Here is a 20324-nt window from a genome sequence, read left to right on the forward strand (position 1 = left end):
TTACTGTGGTTGAACACAATCCAGATATTTAACTGTGCTTTTGATTTTTTCATTCATAATTATGACCGAATACTTTTCTCATATTTCATCATGATGTATGATGCCATTTAGCTCATGGATGTCTATGCTGGCTCTCCGAATATTCCTATCTGTCCCAATCCCCTACTTTACAATTAGTTAACCAAATTTTAATAAAATAATTACATACCATATAATTCAGCTGTTGTTGTGGTGATAAAGAATTTAACTATGTGAAACAGTTTGAAACATTGAATGAGGTGTTATTCAAATTGATTCCTCAATTCCAATCCTCCACCCAAATCCTTTGTAATCCCTCTTTTACATTTTAATTTAATAATACCATCTCTAGACACCCATCTTGATGAAGATGTTGTTGCTGTTGATATTATTAATGGCTATACAATGACTTTTAAGTCTGAAGCCTGATTACAAACTGGGTGGACTATAGATCTGCAACCATTTGGTTTGATGCTATCTTTTTTGGAGCTTCTTATATGACCTTGCTTGATGCTGTTGCATGCTGATCTCATCAATGACAAGTGAGCCCTTCCTGAATCAGAATAATTATCACTGACATATACTCTGAAATTTGTTGTTTTGCAGCAGCAGTACAGTGCAAAACATAAAAATCTATAAAATACAAAAATAAATAAATAGTGCAAAAAAAAGGAATAACGAGGCAGTTCATGGATCATTCAGAAATCTATGATGCTGGAGGAACTCAGCAGGCCAGGCTGCATCCGTGGACAAAAGGCGTTCAACATTTTGGATCAGAACCCTCCTTCAGGACTGAAGATGGGAAAAGGGGAAGCCCGATATATGGGGGGGGGGGGGAAGCAGTGCAGTGATAGGTCGACAAAAGAGGGGAGGCAGGGTGGACACAAGGTGGTGATAGGCAGATGCAGGTAAGTGATAGTGATAGGTGCAAGGGAGAGCAGATCCACCTGGGGATGGGTCAAAAGTAAGGAAAAAAAAGGGGGCGGTAGAGAGAAGAAAGGCCAGGGAAGGGAAGAAGTGCCACAACCCCCCCCCCCATGCCTCTTTATTTCTACTCCCCTTTTTTTCCTCACCTTTGACCCATCCCCCGGTGGATCTGCTCTCCCCTCCTCCCCTGCACCTGCCTATCACTATCTCCTACCTGCATCTACCTATCACCACCTTGTACCCACCCCACCTCCCCTCTTTTGTCCACCTCTCACTGCTCTGCTTTTCCCTCCTATATATTGGGCTTCCCCTTTTCCTATCTTCAGTCCTGACCCAAAATGTTGACCGCCTGCATTTCTCCACGGATGCTGCCTGGCCTGCTGATTTCCTCCAGCATCATAGTGTATTTCATCTAGATTCCAGCATATGCAGCACTTTGTTTCTCATTCAGAAACCTGATGGTGGAGGGAAAGAAGCTGTTCCTGAATCATTGAGTGTGGGTCTTCAGGCTCCTGTACCTCCTCCCTGACAGTATTAATAAGAAGAGGGCATGACCTGGAGGGTGAGGATCCTTAAGGATGTATGCCGCCTTCTTGAGGTATCACCTCTTGAAGATGTCCTCAATGGTGGAGGGGTTGTGCCCCTGATGGAGCTAGCTGAGTCTACAACCCTCTGCAGCCTCTTGTGATCCTGTGCATTGGAGGCTTTGTAAGAGTGTTTGGTGACATACCAAATCTCCTCAAACTCCTAATGAAGTAGAGCTGCTGGTGTGCCTTCTTCGTGATTGCATCAATGAGTTGGGCCCAAGATAGATCCCCTGATATGTTGACACCAAGGAACTTGAAGCTGCTCACCCCTCAATGAGGACTGTTGTGTGTTCTGCAGACTTCCCCTTCCTGAAGCCCACAATCAGACCCTTGGTCTCGCTGACATTGAGTTTGAGGTTGTTGATGTGACACCACTCAGTCAGCTGATGTATCTCTCTCCTGTAAGTCTCCTCATCGCCATCTGAGATTCTACCAACAACAGTGGTGTCATTGGTGAACTTGTAATGGTTTTTGAGCTGTACAGTCATGAGTGTAGAGCAGTGGGCTAAACACGCATACGTGAAGTGTGCCTGTGTTGATAATCAGCGAGGAGGAGATGTTATTGCTGATCCGCACTGACTGTGGTCTCCTATAAGGAAGCCAAGGATCCAGTTGCAGATGGAGGTACAGAGACACAGGTTTTGAAATTTGGTTATTAGTACTGAGGGAATGATGGTGTTGAACGCCAAGCTGTGATCGATAAACTGTAGCCTGACATATGTCTTGTGGTTGTCTAGAGTGGAGAAGCAGTGAGATTGTGTCTGCTGTAGACCTGTTGTGGTGGGAGGTGAATTGCAGCGGAACCAGATTCCTGCTCAGGTAGGAGTTAATCCTAGCCATACCAACCTCTCGAAGCACTTCATCACAGTAGATGTGAGCATTACTGGGCGGTAGTTGTGGAGGCAGCTCACCCCGCTCTTCTTGGGCACTAGAATGATTGCTGCCCTTTTGAAGCAGATAGGAAACTCAGACTGCAGCAGTGATAGTTTGAAGATGTCCTTGAATATTCCAGCCAGTTGGTTGGCATAGGTTTTCAGTACCTGGCCAGGTACACCGTTGGGGCCTGACACCTTGTGAGGGTTCATCTTCTTGAAGGATGTTTGGACATCAGCCTCTGAGACAGAGATCACAGGGTTGTTGGATGCTGTGGGGATTTGCACAAGTGTAGTGTTATTCTCCCTTTCAAAGCATGCATAAAAGGCATTGAACTCGTCAGGAAGTGAAGCATCACTGCCATTTATGCTGTTAGGTTTATGCCTTATAGAAAGTAATGGCATGCAAACCCTGCCACAGCTGTTTTGCATCCATTTGTATCTCTAGCTTCACTTGGAATTGCCTTTTTGCTCTTGCGATGGCCTTCCGTAGGTCGTACCTGGAATTTTATAGGATTCTGGATCGCCAGTCTTGAACTCCACAGATCTAGCCCTCAGCAGACTGCGAATCTCTTGGTTCATCCAGGGCTTCTGGTTTGGGAAAACTTGGTATGTCCTCGAAGGTACACGCTCATCCAACAGGTCTTGAAGAAGTCAGTGACGGCTGTGGCATATTCATTTGGATCCAAAGATGAATCCCTGAATATGGTTCAGTCCATCGATTCAAAGTAGTCCTGTAAACGCTCCTCCACTTCCCTTGACCATACCTCCGCAGTTGTCACCACCGGTGCTGCGATCCTCAGTCTCTGCCCAGATGTTGGAAATAGAAGTACAGCTAGGTGATTGGACTTGCCAAAGTGCGGGCGCGGGATGGTACAGTAGGCATTCTTGATCGAGTGATCAAGAATGATCAACAGTGATCGAGTCTGTTGGCTCCTCTGGTTCTGCAGGTGATGTATTGGTAGTAGTTGGTCAGACACTTCTTCAAGCTAGCTTGGTTGAAGTTCCCCGCGATGATCGGGAAGGCATCAGGGTGCGCTGTCTCGTGACTGTTGATCAGCTCACCCGGTGCCAGGTTAATGTTTGTCGGGGTGGAATGTACACTGCTACCAGGATGACAGTGGAGAACTCCCTCGACACTTGACCGTCAGATGTTCCAGGTCAGGGGAACAGGACTGAGATAGAATCACCATGTCTGTGTACCATGAAGAGTTAATCATGAAGCAAATGCTGCCACCTCTGCCTTTACCTGATGCTGCCGTCCGGTCCATGCAGTGGACAGTGAAGCCCTCGGGTTGGAGTGCTGGGGGTGAGCCATGCCTCTGTGAAGTAGAGTACACAAGTCCCTGATGTACCTCTGGTACCACAGTCCTGAAACATTTGCACAAGACTGATATTCTGATGAAGGGTCATCGATCTGAAAAGATAATACTTTTCTTCCTCCACAGATGCTTCTTAACCTTTTGAGCAGTTCTAGAACTTTTCTGTTTCTTTATCATTTGGATTGGTACTGGCTCATTGGAGATTGTTCTAAAGGAAGTCTTTGAATCATTTGTACAGATGACACTTAGTTCTTCAGCTTGCCTCAGCTCACCGTACAAGAACTATTTTGGAACATGATGGTCTTCAATTCTATTGATATGTCCAGTATGTTGTATCTTGAGAGCATTTGCTAGGCACTTGGTTTTGTGATTGACAATCCAGTTGAAAGGAGCTCACAATGAGAGGATATAATTATACCACAAACTTAAGTCAAGATATCCAACAATGGGTTCAGTAAGTGCCTATGTAATGAAATTCCAGCTAAATGTAACAAATTATTTGTTTGAAGCACAAAAAACACAAACGACCCATTTATCATGGCTTTTTACTTTTTATGTAAAAAAAACCCAAATGTCTAACCTGCTGAGATATACATCAACCAATCAAAAAATTTACAATTAAATTCAACAATTCCATGACAAATAACTGGATTGTACAAAATAGAAGTCATGTAAAAATGGAGGCAACTAGTATTCATTAATTGTCACCATTGTCTAGAGCACAAGAAAATTTCTTTTCAAATCTAGTCTATGGAAATCTCAGCACAAAAAGATTTAATAATACTAAACATTAGACTTACCACATGTGCAAAAATTAAGACATTTATTCTTGCACACCCTTCAGTTTGTGGGTTGGGTATTGCGATGAATACTACCTTAGCATTCCCAGGAAAGCTCTTTGGGATAAATGCTCCATGTGCAATATTTCCTGACTGGTAGTTGGGGATTGTATAGAACATACTGCTGAAACATTATTCATTGAAGAGATGTACAATGATGATTTTTGTGGAAATTTCATGTAATATAAAGTGTAGTGTAGATAGATGTTTGTAGACCACTTTGCAAGTAAATGTGTGTAGTGGTTACACTTTAATACCACACAAAGTGTCTTTTTAATGAAACTTTTGAAAATAACTATTGCTAAAAGCATATAATTAAAAAACAATAACAAGTTATTCTTTCAATAATACTCTCTAAGATTTAAATTTACTTAGTACAGAGCAGAATTTGTAATTGGAAACTAAATATAATTTAGATCATCCACCATGGGCTTATTTTACATTCTCTTGATTTCACCGTTTCCAAACCAAAATAAAAAAATCAAAAATACAGAGTTCTCAAGTTATAGCCAAATTTCCAAATCAATTAATGGAAGCGAGGATATAAATTATTAAAATTTAGTGTATAACTCTGTACTGAACATCTTTAATGATATTGCCTTATATTGGCACCTTATAAGAAATAACCTAAAGATAATATTTTGTGATTGATACTGAAGCTTTAACTGAATAATGCCTTTATGGACTGGCAGGTTGTTTTTGTGGTTTGTGAATATTATAAAACAAAATTTGAAAATGTGTTGATTATATACCCAGTTACTAATCAGAATAATATTGTGTTAGCCCAATTCAGCATTGAAGATCTCCAACAAAGACACTTTGTTCTAGTGACAAACAATTTAAATGAAGTCTTGTTGCTCTTTCCTCTAACGCTGGGTCAGTAAAACATTTCTGGTAAGCAGAGAAGGATCTGGTTGTTAATTGTACAAACAGCCAAATGGTTTGATATGCCATCCTGTTGATGCTCTGTCTCAGCTGATATATTTTAAGGCTGGTTCCAACAGTTCTCAACATAGGTTAGATCTTAAAGATAATATTCATGATAGGTCTTCTCTGAGCAGAGGCAGATTTACCAGATCTTCCAGGCTAATGCAAGTACAAACTTTATTGTTGCAGCATCATCACCAATCTTATACTGTCACAGTTATTACCAAAACTGCCACAAATAGCTTCACTATGAATGTAGTTAACTGTAATCCTAATAGAGGAAGAAAAACAAGACAATATAGTCTCCAGGATTTACGCATATAAAATTAACAAAGTTCAGGCACTTATTTTGGGCCATTTATAAATATATGGACTATGGTGAACATCCTCAATTCGTCACACAGAATTCAGCGACAGAATCAGAGTTTCTGTTTCAGACCAATGACCATAAAGTATTCATTCATTGGAAAAAATAACCAAAGGTCATCAACCTGAAATATCTGTTCTGTTTCTCTTTCCACAGCTGCCTGACCTAGTGAGTATTTATAGAATTTTATGTTTTATTTCAGATTTCCAGAATGTGCAGTTTTAATTTTATATTCTTAAGTATACAATTTTACCCAGAGAATCATCAAGGATTTATCTTGCGACACTCTTATTTAACATATAAACCTCGGCAACATTATCGAAAAACAGTGTCAGCTGAAACCATAAGAAACAGGAGGTGAAGTAGGCCATTCAGCCCCTCAAGCCTGCTTTGCCATTCAATAAGATCATATTTGATCCAACTTTCCTCAAGTTCATCCTCTCTCCATGAACCATGATTCACTTACTGATTAAAAACCCATATGAGTTTTGAATATATGCAAGGATTCAGCCTCCACAGCTTTCTGGGACAGGGAATTTCAAAGTCAACCCTTTTGAGAGAGGAAATTCTCTTTAAATGTGCCCCTCTTATTATGGGCCTCTGGAACCAGTCTCTCCTACAATATTCTACCAGCATTACCTTGCCAAGCCCCCTAAGAATTTCATATGTTTCAGTACAATTGCCTTAGAGAGTGATCTTTTATAATTCAATTGACTGCATCCTACATATATCAATTAGCATTAAAAACTCTGGTAGTATGAAGTCTATAAGGCAATAACAAGCATTACCACTACCTAGGGTCATTACATAAACTATAGTTGCAGTAAAGACAAATATTTTACCTGAAGCTGCTGAAAGCAGTAGTCGTAAATATCTCAATACAGGATGTGGTCCACGTTGGCAATGTCCATGTAAATCATCGAAATCAAGCGTCCACACGAAAACTCCTCCAAACTCACGCTTCTTTAGCCACTTGACCTGTAAAAACAAATTAACTGTTAGCTGCTTACACTGTTCCAATGATTGAGGAACAGCAGCTCATCTTTCAATAGCAGATTATAGCCCTTAACACTGAATTCAACAATTTCAGATAACCATTTTATATCAGAGCTGGCTAGTTCTGATGAAAGTTCATCGACCTATAACCTTAACTATCTTTCTTTCTTTATAGATGCTGCCTGACCTGCTGAGTATTTCCAGCATTTTGTTTTAGTTCAGATTTCTATTATCTCCAGTGTTTTGTATCTCAAAGTTCCAGAATTTCTTTTCCTTTTTGTGCTTTCATTCATCTCCTTCTATGCACATCTCCTTCAGAATAAATGTCTGTGATTAACAAGCTTTCAACACCTTCTCTCAGCCTGTATCACCACCACTTGTGTCTTCAGTCCCTAGATCTCTTCAAGTTATGGCAGACATTCCTTTCATTCTTTCCACCCCTACCGATTTTTTTAGTCACGAGACACCAGCCATCTAATGCCCGGCAGCCAAAGAAAGCATCAATTTCTTGACTATAATGTTGACATAAAACCCTTCACACACAAATGTTAGTCAGTTAATTAATTCAGGGCCTCCTGAAATCCTTCAAAACAGTTTTAATGGACAGGTTAATCTGATGTGTTTCATGATTTGCAATTTACATTCTGGTCCACATTAGTTCTAATGAAATTGACAAAGAATTTTCATTGTATCTGTGCATGCCTGATTTATTAAAGAAATTGGGGCAGGATTTAATATCTTCACACTTGTCTCTCTCATGCAAAGCTCTTTGTTGGGGGCATAGAATAGTGCAGCTCAGGAACAGGCCCTTTTGGCCCACAATGTCTGTGCTAATCCCTTCTGCCTGTACGTGATCCATATCCCTCCATTCCCTGCATATTCATGTGCCTATCTAAAGCCTCTTGAATGCCACTATCGTATCTGCTTCCACCACCACCCCCCAGAGCATGTTCCAGGCACCTACTACTCTCTGTGTAAAATACTTGCCCCATACATCTCTTTTAAACATTCCTCCTCTTACCGTAAAGCTATGCCCGCTAGTATTTAACATTTCTACCCTGGGAATAAGATTCTGGCTGTCTACCCTAGCATTTGGCACCTAACTGTAAAATCTATTGTGCTTTTCTTGTTACAAAAGATAGGAAAAAAATGTTGTAGATGCTGGAAGTCAGAAACAAAAATAAAGAACTCTGGAAACACTCAGCAGGTCAGGCAGCATCTGAGGAAAAGGAAACAGAGCTAAAATTTCAGTTGAAAGACCCTTTGTCAAATGCTTCAATTTGATTTACAGGACTACTCTGTGATGGCCTGATGGTATAGCGTTGTAATGATGAGGGTGATTGTCAATCGTCACTTCTGTTTCAAGAAGCATTGTGGGTGTGAACTTCCTTCAAAGTCTGACGTTGGCTACTGAAAATCATTTGTGAATATGGTCACAAAATGATTCTCTTTTCGCAATCACTGTATAGAATAGAATTGCTTGAACTACTGAGAACCACGTACACAATGTGGCATGGGATTACACCCTGACCAACAAGTCTGTATCATCTTTGACCATATCAGGCAGTATGTTTCCCATTAGCCTTTTAAAGGAAATAGCAGGATGTAAGAAATCTTTATTAGTCACATGTACATTGAAACACACAGTGAAATGCATCCTTTAGCGTAGTGTTCTGGGGGGCAGCCTGCAAGTGTTGCAATGCTTTTGGGGCCAACATAGCATGCCCACAACTCCTAACCCATACGTCTTTGGAATGTGGGAGAAAACCAGAGCACCTGGAGGAAACCCGCGCAGAAATAGCATGTAAATTCATAATTAATTAAAAACTAATAAATATTTTACTCAAAAACATATTTTCCCTAATGATTAACTAGAACAAAATTATTGATTGCTTTTTTTAAATATACAAACCGTACTTTGCTATTAATGCTTCGCAGGTTATCATATCCAAGCCAGGTATCACCCTTGACCGCATATGGAACCTGTTGTTCATCAATCCAAAAATATTCTGCACCTTTCAGAAAGTCACAGATCTGTTAGTGAAACAGATTGAATATTATTACTCATAGTGAATTGGCACCTGCACATTTATTGTGAAATAAAACATAAAATGTACCATGTATACTGTTTATTACCATATCCACTGCTTAAAGCGATAAAAGAAGTGCAATTTTGTCATTAAATTGACAGGTGTTCCTTTGTTCATGTTGTACACAGGGGATGAAGAACCAACATAGTTTTCACATCAAGGGGAGGTAGTTAGAGGATGGGGGAAATCTGAAGCTGGATACTGATGGAATTCAGTTCTCATTTATTAAAAGAAGATTACAAGGGAATGGCCATCTTCAGTGAGAGTCTACCTTGATATTCATAGGCATTACTGTGATGAGTCCCCCATTATCAATATTCTGGGGGTGGGAGTCACCATAGACACTAAAATGGACCAACCACATTAATACCGTGATTACACAGCAGGTCAGAGGCTGCGTATCCTGTGGTGAATGACTCAGTTGCTGAAGCCCCAAAACCTCTCCACCATTTACAAGGCACAATTCAGGAGAGTGCCTGGATGAATGCAGCACCAACAATCCTAAGGAAGCTCAATACTATTAAGCCCCCTTACTTAACAACACATCCACCACCCTAAATATTCATTTCCTCCAGAGTGGTTGTTGTAGCACCAGCTACAAAATGCACTGTAGTTACTTGACTAGTAGTTATTTTGACAGCATTCTCATATCCACGATCTCTGCCACCAAGGGCAAGGGCAGCAGGTACATGAGAATACCGTCACATGCAAGTTCCCCTCCAAGTCACACTTCATCCTGACTTGAAAATAGGTTGATAGTCCTTCATTGCCGCTGGCTCTAAATCCTGAAACCCTCCTCAAAAGCACAATGGTGTAGCTGGGGCAGCACTATAGCACAACTGCTGCCTCATAACTTCAGCAACTTCTGTTAAATCCCGATCACTCATGCTGTCAATATAGAATTTGAATATTTTCCCTGGGATTGTTTAAGTTTTATCTAGATTCCAGTTCTCTCCTACATCCCAAAGATGCGCGTGTTGGTAGGTCACTGTAAATTGTCCCTATTGTGTAGGTGAATGGTAGAATATGGAGAGGAGTTGATCAATAGGACAAAATGTAAATGGGTGCTTGATGGGCAGAAGTGGGGTAAAGTGCCCTGTTTCCATGCTGTATCACTTTATGAGCATTGAAGGAAGAGGGCATGTTCTGACAACAATTCTCTCAAATTTCTGCAAATGTGCTATAGAAAGTATTCTGATGGGTTGCATTTTGGCCTGGTATGACCACAACTCTGTTCTGGACCAAATGAACTTGCAGACAGTGTAAAACACAGCTTAGTCCGTCACAGGCTTGTCCCTTCCATCCAGTCCATCCTCACAGTGCATTGCTTCAGGAAGGCTAGTAGTGTTGTCAAGGATCCCTGCCACCCTGGCCATTCCCTTTTCTCTCTCCTACCTTCTAGGAGGAGATACAGGAGTTTGAAAGCCTGGACGACCAGACTCAAGAACAGCTTCTTCTCTACTGCTATCAGACTTCTGAACCAATCACCTCTTTCACATCCCCTTCCTGGTAGTGTTGCCATGTTCTTGTACACTTAACTCTATTTCTCTTGGTTATTGTCACTTTAGTATTTTGTTTGCACTACTTCAGATTTCACCAAAATCTTTGCACCATTTTTCAGTTTTGCGCGTGTCATTGTATTTATTGTTGTATTTATTACCACTCTGTGAGCTTCGTGCAAGAAGGGAATTTCATTGCACTCTCGTGTAGATGACAATAAACTAATCTAATGTTTCCATGTGCAGCTGAAGACTTTTCTTTTTGCTACCTTCATTTTTTCAAGATAGGATGAAACAGAGTTGTGCTTTCTATACCCAAGGTTTTCTCACAGGATTTGGATTAGGAAAGGCTCTTTAGAAGTGAAGTTTCTCGCAGCATTAGGCTTTCAGGTCCTTTCACATTACATCCTTTCAGGTGGGACAACAGTTTTCGTCTTTTAAGCTAACATCTGTGGTTTTAATGGGAGAACCTCCAGCTTCAAATAGGTCAATACTTTTCCAATGCATCATCTCCAGCAAGACGTTCAACTTTCAGCATAGGTAACAGTGTTGCTCACATCTCTATTCTATGACAATAGGAGATGAGATAACCCTTCTGCCCCACCATGGATTTGCTTTTACTGGAGAGCTGCAAGCCTGTAAGAGGTTAACTGGATTTGCAAATCCCAGTAAGATGGACTCCAGATCATAGTCTCAGCCAAAATGTTTTTGGTGCCTATAGCATTCAAAGTGGAGGGTAGGAATGGGCTTGTATCATGAATTTAGCCACAAACACAAAAATACTATATAATCAGCAATTAATTTTGATTACATTTGCTGAATTAAAAATACTCAAATTTTATCACCTCAAAATTTGCCATGATACCAGGCTCTTTTGTGAATTCAGCTGCTGGTCCAGGACCAGTTATTGGGGCACCAACATCGGAATTCGAAGTAGAGAGATTGAAGCTCCGTCCATAAGTTGCAATTCCAACTAGCAATTTTCTTCCTGGTACACCTTTTCCTCTTAAGTATTTAACAGCAAACTCCTGCAAGATGCAATTTAAACAATCGTTCAAGAAAGATAAAGCACATTTTGAAACCGCTTTTCAGAAAATGATTCAAAACTGAAAAAGAATGTGGTTATAGATTTGCCCTATACAACCGCAATAGAGATTTACAAACGTACAGTATTATAATACATGGAATCACCCACTTCATCTCCTCGAGGATACAAAGGACTGTTGTGTCCTGTGAAGGTGTTCCAGGGACCATTGAAATCAAATGTCATCACACCGATAAAATCGAGATGTCTAAAGAAATTAAAATACAGTAAAATATGTTATCCACAAACTATAGTACAATGTTCTGTATATTATCCAGCAATACTATTTCATTTGGACAGTAATGGAGTAATGCAGAGTACAATTAGGGTGCAAAATATTTTTGATTATTCTCCCTGATCGTTGCAAACAAGTTGATATTGCTTTTAGAGAATCCAATAAGAAACCTACTTGATGCAGAAAATTAGAATCTAAAATGAAAACAAATGCTATAACAACTCCATGACCAAATCAGATTAGTTGTCTAGAGTCATGTGCTAATGGACTTAAGGCATGAGTTCAAATCCCACTGAAGAAGGAATCTCTGGGACATCATAAGAAAATTGGGAAAGTTTGTAATATGGTCAATATAGATGCCACACAGAAACTTTCAGAGGATGATAGGAAAATGGGCCAATAGTGGAGGTTGTTTAAAGGTCACATCAGAAGAGACATGACTGTAATTAGGTTAGGGAAGTGTTTAGGTTTCAAGGCATAGCCTCCTGGAGCAGAGATAAACAAGTGGAGGTTGGAATGTAGGCTGAGTGCAGGGGAGCTGATAATAAGATCATAAGCTGATCATAAGGTAAGCGGAGTCACAACAGGAAAACCAGATCATAAATTAGAGCACCCAATTACAGAGGACGGGAGAAACTGCTGCCAGGCAGATAGAGATAACTCCAGCAGAGATAAAAAAAAATCAAATACTACAAAGAAAAGTGGGTTACTGATGAATTATTGTGAAATTGTAGAATCCACATGTAACTATTGTAACACGAATACTATAAATTGCCGCGTTTTTTGGTTCAGTGAAGTACTTAGGGCTTTCACTTGAAGTGCTCCCCAAGTTACACAGGGCCTGAATAAACTGACTTGTTCAAGAAACTCACCACTGCTGTATGAGATTTTCTTTTTGTGCTATCCTGATCTGAACCATAATTAAGAGGGTGACTGGGCTCCATGTGAAAGCCAGATTAGGGGTGTAGACCAAACACACAAATCCCTCCAACACCCACCATGGGAGCTGGGGAATTTAAATTCAGACAATAAAGTAAGTTTGGAATTTAAAGCTATATAAATCTGCCAGTTTCACCCTATGTGACTTGTATGTGACTCCCAACCAAAAATAATGTGGGTGTCATTGAATCTTCCTCTGAAGTGGTCTTGTAGGCTACTCAGTTGTATCTAACCACTAAAACAAAGCATAATAGGAAAATATCTGCATTTATCTATGTATAGGATTCAACACAGACAGACTTACTCAGTGCAGATGACCCTACAGAGTCCTCCTTAGCAATATTTGAGGAAGTGTTCCAAAAGAAGGTAGTGACCAACCAAGCAACAGTCTTATTTAGCTATATTGACAGAATCAAAACTATCAGCCAACTTCCCAGCCCTCCTCTACAATCATCCCTACTATACCCAGCTCCAATGAATTGTTTCAAAATGTTATACAGTTAGGTGCCTAGACTTTCAAGTCCTCGGTATTGACTCATGAATCATCAATTAAAATGCAGCCAAGGAAACCACCCACTGATGACCTCCCTCAGCCGGTGAATCAATGCTTTACCACGCTGAACACCATGTCGAAGAACCACAGGGAACAGGCAGGAATAGATATGTACTCTGGGCAGGGCACATTTAATGTCCATCACTATGGGTGTCTTGGTAGCACAACTAATGAACAAGCTGGCCATATCCTGAAATAATATAGCTCTTAAGTGTTGTGGTATGTGATGAGGGAACCAATAAGAGGGGTAAGCCTCTTTGAGAGCAAGATTGACTACCAGCATTAATTGTAGAGAAAAACTGGGCATCCATGAAGAATGGTGGGATATAGTTGACAATTCATAACCTTTGGTCATATGGCCTAGCATTTTCTTTGCTTACTACAACTGTCAAGCTTGGGGCGCTAAAATGTCAGTGTCCAAAATGGAAAATTATCCAAATTACGTCTCTCTTACTAAAAGCAGGAAAAATATATCAGTTGAACTAACACCCCTTCAGGCTAATACCATCCACCTGCTGGTTGGTATTGGCCTGAAGGGGTGTTAAAAGCCATCTGAACCTTGAAGAATTCAAGGTGTGCAGCTTTTCATCATACTGGGTAGATTTTGCGCACTTATTGTAAGCAACAAAACTGAAGCTACCATGAACATAAGAATCCTTCCTGGCATTATGTAAATTAGAATCAGAAATTCAACAGCAATGTGGTAGAATCCTCTCGAACAGATGAAATAGCCTTGGTCCTTCTTTCATAATCTACTCAGAGTTTGGGATTATCTCAGTATTATTTCTTGATTCACTTTCCTTCAGCTGTTTTCAACTTTTGTGATGTGTTTTTATGCTTATCTTACTTTGCTCAGCACTTAAAACTTCTCAGTTAAAAGGGTCAAAACTTTGGCCAACCACGAATGACAATAAGCCTCCTCTGGAGACTAAAATAGCAAGGTAAATTTTCAGTAGTAAACAATTAGTTGAAACAATAGCAGCTAAATTGCAAGCTTTTTGACACAAAAGAGGGTCTGCATTTTTAAAAAATTCTTACTTAGCAATTAAAGGTACATCATAACTTCCATCGATGTTGTGTTTACCAGCAGCCACAGAAGCTGAAAGCAGTAATGTAGGTTTTCTTGCTTGCTTTGCCTCAATTATAAAGGTGGTTTTCAATTCCTAGGAGTAAGCAAAGTCATTAGAATAATTGCAGAGCCAAGGTCTAAGGGGATGATTATGAAGATTCACAGGACTGATAATTTTGGTTACAGTGTTTTAACTACATATCTAATCCATGTTCCTAAAGTTATACAGTATAGGAACAGGCCTTTCTGCCCACCATGTCCATATGAAAATAAATGATGAAAATAAACCTAAACAGAGAAGAAACTGATTTGAGAGTATGCCATATTACGTATTCAATAATTACATAACATTGCACATCAGAGATGTAAAGTTAAATGCTGTCTTTCTTACTTTAACCAATCTTGAGTACAGCTCTTTGTTTTCTGGTGGGTTTCCTTCAGCACCAGGATACTGCCAAGTCAGTTCTAAACCATCAAACCGATGATGCCTCAGGAAGCTAACCACAGAATTGATGAATATTGCTCTAGTTGTCTGAGTGGTCACCATGCTATTAAAACTAGAACAGTAGGGAAATTCAAAGTTTGGTTATGTGTTTTTCAATCTATGTTTTTTATTTATATGTAAATCTACATGCAGTACAATTGGCTGCATTTCAAAATTCAGGAATTGAAATCAAATTAAGCATGTTGTGGAAAAAATGCATAAATAATCCAGATTTAGCCTTCAGATTTGCACTGCATCACTTGACTTTCCATTGGGAAATGACTGAATTCAGTGGCCTCTAATTAAATCATGTCCCCCTCCACCAATACACAGACCAATGAATGGGAAAGGGCTCGGTGGCTAGCAGTAATTAAAAATCAGGTAAACTTAAACTTTTAAAGTGCAGGAATCAGGCCACAGATTCAATAAGATTAGGCAGGAACTGGAGTAAGTAGATTGGGAGCAGTTGTTTGAGGGTAAATCCAAATCTGACGTGGGAATCTTTAAAGGCCAGTTGATTAGAGTTCAGGACCAGTATGTTTCTGTGAGGATGAAAGATAAGGATGGCAAGGTTCTGGAACACTGAATGACAAGAGATATTGCAAGTATAGTCAAAAAGAAAAAAGAAGCATATATAAGGTTTAGGAAGCTGAAATCAGACAAGGCCTTTGAGAAATATAAAAGAAGCAGAAAAGAAACAAGAAATTAGGAAGACTACAAGGGGCCAAGAAATGTCCTTGTCAAGTAGAATTCAGGAGAATCCTAGTGCATTTGAAAGGGTAGGTCCATTCAAGGACAAAATTTAAGTTCAAGATTATTATCATGGGTATACATACCCAGGGTATAAATGCCATGAAAATTAGGTTTTTGCAGCAGCAGCTCAGTGCATTATAAACATGACAAACATAAGTTACATGAACATGAATTATACATAACTTAAGTGACACAATAAACAGAAAATAACATAACCACATTAGTGCAAGTTGAAGGAAATATAGCCTGAGGTAAATTAGAGTTTTTCAGGTTAGTTCAAGAACCTGATGGCAGTGCGGAAGAAGCTATTGAATCTTCAGGTGTGGGTCTTCAGGCTCCTGTACTGCCTGCCTGATGGCAGCAATGAGAAGAGGGCATGGCCCAGATGGTAGGGGTCCTTGGTAATGGATGTTGCCTTCCTGAGACGTCGCCTCTTGTAGATGTCCTCAATAGTGGGGAGAGCTGTACCTGTGATGGAACTGGCTGAGCCCACCACTCTCTGTAGCCTCTTGTGCTCCTGTGCATTGGAGATCCCACACCAGGCTGTGCTGCGACCAGTCAGAATGCTTTCCACTGTACTTCTGTAGAAACTGTAGATGTCTCTTCTCCCGTCCCATTGGGCAGAAGATACAAAAGTCTGAAACCACGTATCACCAGGCTTAAGGACAGATTCTATCCCGCTGTTATAAGACTATTTAACGGTCCCTTAAGATGGACTCTTGACCTCACAATCTATGTTGTTATGGCCTTGCACCTTATTTTCTGCCTGCACGGCACTTTCTCTGTAACGGTAACACTGCATTGTTATTGTTTTCCCTTGTACTACCTCAATGCACTGTTGTAATGAAATTATCTATATGGATGGCATGCAAAACGAAGTTTTTCGCTGTACCTTGGTACGTGACAATAATAAACCTATTTACCAATTTACCAAACGTGGGTGGTCTGATTAGTAAGTATGCAGATGACACAAAAATTGGCAGAGTTGTGGATAGCAAGGAAGGTTATCAAAGGATACAGTAGGATATAAATCAGTTGCAAATTTGGACAGAGAAATGACAGAAGTTTAAAGTATACAATTGTGAGGTGATACATTTTGGGAGGTCAAATGCAACAGGAAAGTATACAGTAAATGGCAGGACCTTTAGGAACATTGATGTATTGGGGGATCTTTGGATGCAAGTCCAGAACGCCCTGAAAGCAGCAACACAACTGGATTGGGTGGTAAAGAAGGCTTATGGCATGCTTGCCTTCATTCTGGGCTGCCCCCGGAGCATGTTATGCAAAAGATGCATTTCACTGTGTGTTTTGATATACGTGTGACTAATAAAGATATCTTATTTCTTGTTCAAGGCATTGAATATAAAAGTTGGCAAGTTATGTGGCAGCTACATAGAACTTTTATTAGGTCACATTTGGAGTACTGTGTGTAGTTATGACTGCCACGTATCACAAGAATGATATGAAGGCTTTAGAGAAGGTGCAGAAGAGGATTTCTAGGATGTTGCCGGGACTGGAGTGTATTAGCTATAAGGAGAGGTTGGACAAACTTGGATTGGTTTCTCTGGAGCGTTGGAGGCTGATAGAAGTATATAAAATCATGAGAGGCACAGATAGGGTAGATAGTCGTTTTCCAAGGGTGGAGGGAACACATTGTGGGAGATGTGGTAGAAGCAGAACTGATAGCAAAGTTTATAAGGCATTTAGACAGACACATGAATAGTCAGGAAATAGAAGGATACCAACCACGTGCAGCAGATGAGATTAAGTTTAGACTGACAGCATGGTTGATGCGGACTTCACGGGCTGATGAGCCTGTTCCAGTGCTGTACCGTTCTATGTTTAAAATCATCTTGAAGGAGAAGTGCAGATACATCAGAAGGTACTATTGATGGATGAGAAAGACTAGGAGTCACATTGGCACAGCTACAAGTACTGTTGCCTCACAGCTTTAGAGACTTGGGTTCAATCCTGACCTCTGCTGCTGTGCGGAATTTGTAACGTTCTCCCTGTGAATGTTGGCTTTCCCCACATATTCTGTCTTCCTTCCAAATCCCAAAAGATGATGCCACTAGAAATTGTGACTGGCCACTAGAAATTGCCTCTGTTCTGTAAGTGAGTGAATGGGAGTGATGGGAGAATAAAAATTAGAACAGTATAGATTTGTGTAAATGGGCGTTCAATGGTTGATGAACTCAGTGGATCAAAGGGCTTGTTTCCATGTTGTGTGACTCTATGGTGATTTGCAAGGAAGGAGGAGTCAATGGTTGGTCCTTAGATAAGGATGTAAGCAACAGTTTGAAGAAGATGGGACAGAAACTGAGGAGAGTACTGTTAATAATATTTACTAATGGAGATCAGGAGGGGAAGTTGGAAGGTCAATATATTAAAGGGACCAGGAGTTGAAAGAAGGGTCATGAAAGAAGATGGGAGAAAAAAGAAAAAATATCCAAGTTCAGGGATTTGGTAGCTTGAAGCAACATTGGCCATATGTTCTAAGAATAGGGTAGGAGGTGTTCAAGGCAGTTGATCAGATCTCAGTTTTAGTGACAATGAAGTCCAGGAACTATATGTACTTATTTGAGATGAATTCTGGAAGAGACAGGAAAAAGGAATTTAAGACTGCAAGAGGGAAATCATATTTTGTGTTACCTCTGAGTAATCTTAGGATAATAAACATCATAAATGAAAGCAAGGCCTCGTGTAGTCCAGACCTGGCAGTGAAAGGGCAAAAAGATAATCCTTTCAGGCGATACCTCTTTGAATTAACTGGTGTATCATAAAGGGGAGTTTCTAAGGTGAGAGATGGTGCAAACTAAGCTATCAAGAAAGAATGCAGTTAAAATGATCAGTAACAGCAGAACTATAATCAACGGAGGGCTAAAGACTAGACAGTTTAATTTTTTTTTAAAGAGTATATGAAAGGAATTGGGAAATAATTTCTTTTACAAGGATGAATGCAAAAGGAAATGGGGTTGGAAAGTTGCTGGACAGCACAAGAAGAAAGTGATCAAAGTTGGCCCTGTCACTGAGAAGTTGGAAGAGACAAGGAGATGTTAGAAGGGGCGACCTTGGATATCATTTGAGGAGTTTATTTGAAGGGAGAGATGAAGGTAGTGGAGAAGGTGAATGAGTTCCAACAAATTAAAATGGAAGTTGCAGTCATTGAGGATGAGAAGTCATTCAGTACAGAGGCTGAAGGATAAAAGCAGTTAAGGTGTTGCAGTGAGAACATTTATAAAGTACTTCGGCAATTGAGACTGAAGATTTTAAATAAGAGACAAGAGGCATGGAATGAGGCAAAATGTGCAAACAAGGAGGAAGTAGCAAATAGCAAATAATACGAGTTACTGCCACTGTGATGGTTTAGGCAAGACAAGGTAAAACAAGGAGGAAATATTTAGAATACAGGTATCATCATCCACCAGCCAGGTTTCCAATAAAGTTATGATATCTCTGTAAAGACCATAAGATATAGGAGCAGAATTAGGCCATTCGGCCCATGAGTCTGTTCCACCATTCAATCATAGCTGATTTTTTTCAACCCCATTCTCCTGCCTTCTCCCCGTAACCCTTTACCAATCACGAACCTATCAATCCCTGCCTTAAATATACCCAGTGATTTGGCTTATAAACATTCATAAAAAGCTCATAGATGGCAAGAGCCTTGTTCACATGAAGAAACATTCTGGGAGAAGATGTGAAAAGGGGACACAGCACTAGCTAAATTGACTTAACTGCATGGGGAGAGATGATGGGATGGAATGGAAAATGTTAGAATCAACCCCAGCTAATCAACAAGCTTTTAAGATCAACAAAACCTGTAACCTCTATCCTTGTCTGGTACTTCAGTAATTTAAGCCTCTCCTATAAATACTTCAGCTCCCCATTAATTTAAGGACTAGTTGAAGGAAATGGAGAAAAGTTAACAATTTCATTTCTCATCTAATCTTCATTTATAGCTTTGTAGCAGTTTGAAAAAAATTGCTGGTTGCATTTATGTTTTTTGGTAGGAATTCTTTGGATAGCTTACAACTCTGTATCAGGTAATTACAGATGGGCATTTGACATTAGTTACTCTTACATATTTTACTAATATATTCTTATCACAAGTTCTTACCGTGTGGAACCAAATCTCCAACCTCCAACAGCCAGAAGTGTCTTCAATTTTTTATTCCTTTAAGAAATAAAACAAATCATGTGTTTTTAAACAATAAATTTAAGTAAACTTTCACAATGCTGTAAACAAATATTGGTCTCAGTGGCCTAAAGGAAAACCTATTCAAGCACCTTGGAGTAAAATAACTCCAAGAGAATTGTATTTGGTGAGATTATTTCGGGAAATACCTGCAAATTTGGCCTTCTGAATTTAAGGAAACCTTTTAAAATTAATGTCACTGATAAGGTTAGCATTTATTGTACATCCCAATTGTCCTTGAGAATGTGGCAGTGTGCCTTTTTCTTGAACTTAAGAGTTCTAACATTTAGACCCATCAACATCTAAGGAACAGTAATATACTTTCAAGCTAGGATGTTATGTGATGTGATGCTAAATTCATATGTGATGGCGTCCATGGGCTCCAGCTACATTGTGTTTCTAGATCTTACAACTCGGAGGTTTAGAAGATGTGATTAGAAGAAACTAGGCTATTAATTGCAGTGCATTTTGTAGTTGGTACTCACTACAGCCATGGTGGAGTCAGTGAATGCTAGGGTGGTGAATGGTGTGCTTTGTCCTGAATGGTGTCAATGGTGGAAAAAGT

General features: G+C 39.9%; 1 protein-coding gene across 1 annotated transcript in view; it reads right to left on the minus strand.

The window, feature by feature from the left end:
* Nucleotides 1-3114: 3114 nt before the first annotated feature.
* LOC127581014 (chitinase-3-like protein 1) overlaps nucleotides 3115-20324 on the minus strand; it is a 51557-nt gene continuing 34347 nt past the window's right edge. The window contains exons 3-10 of the mRNA XM_052035073.1: nucleotides 19682-19738; nucleotides 14716-14881; nucleotides 14294-14418; nucleotides 11613-11736; nucleotides 11290-11472; nucleotides 8773-8889; nucleotides 6742-6837; nucleotides 3115-3348 (exon numbers count right to left, since the gene is read on the minus strand). Coding sequence (XP_051891033.1) covers nucleotides 3115-3348; nucleotides 6742-6837; nucleotides 8773-8889; nucleotides 11290-11472; nucleotides 11613-11736; nucleotides 14294-14418; nucleotides 14716-14881; nucleotides 19682-19738 — 1102 coding nt within the window. The remainder of the gene's footprint in view (nucleotides 3349-6741; nucleotides 6838-8772; nucleotides 8890-11289; nucleotides 11473-11612; nucleotides 11737-14293; nucleotides 14419-14715; nucleotides 14882-19681; nucleotides 19739-20324) is intronic.

This window comes from Pristis pectinata, chromosome 20 (assembly GCF_009764475.1).
Source record: "Pristis pectinata isolate sPriPec2 chromosome 20, sPriPec2.1.pri, whole genome shotgun sequence".
NCBI lineage: Eukaryota > Metazoa > Chordata > Chondrichthyes > Rhinopristiformes > Pristidae > Pristis > Pristis pectinata.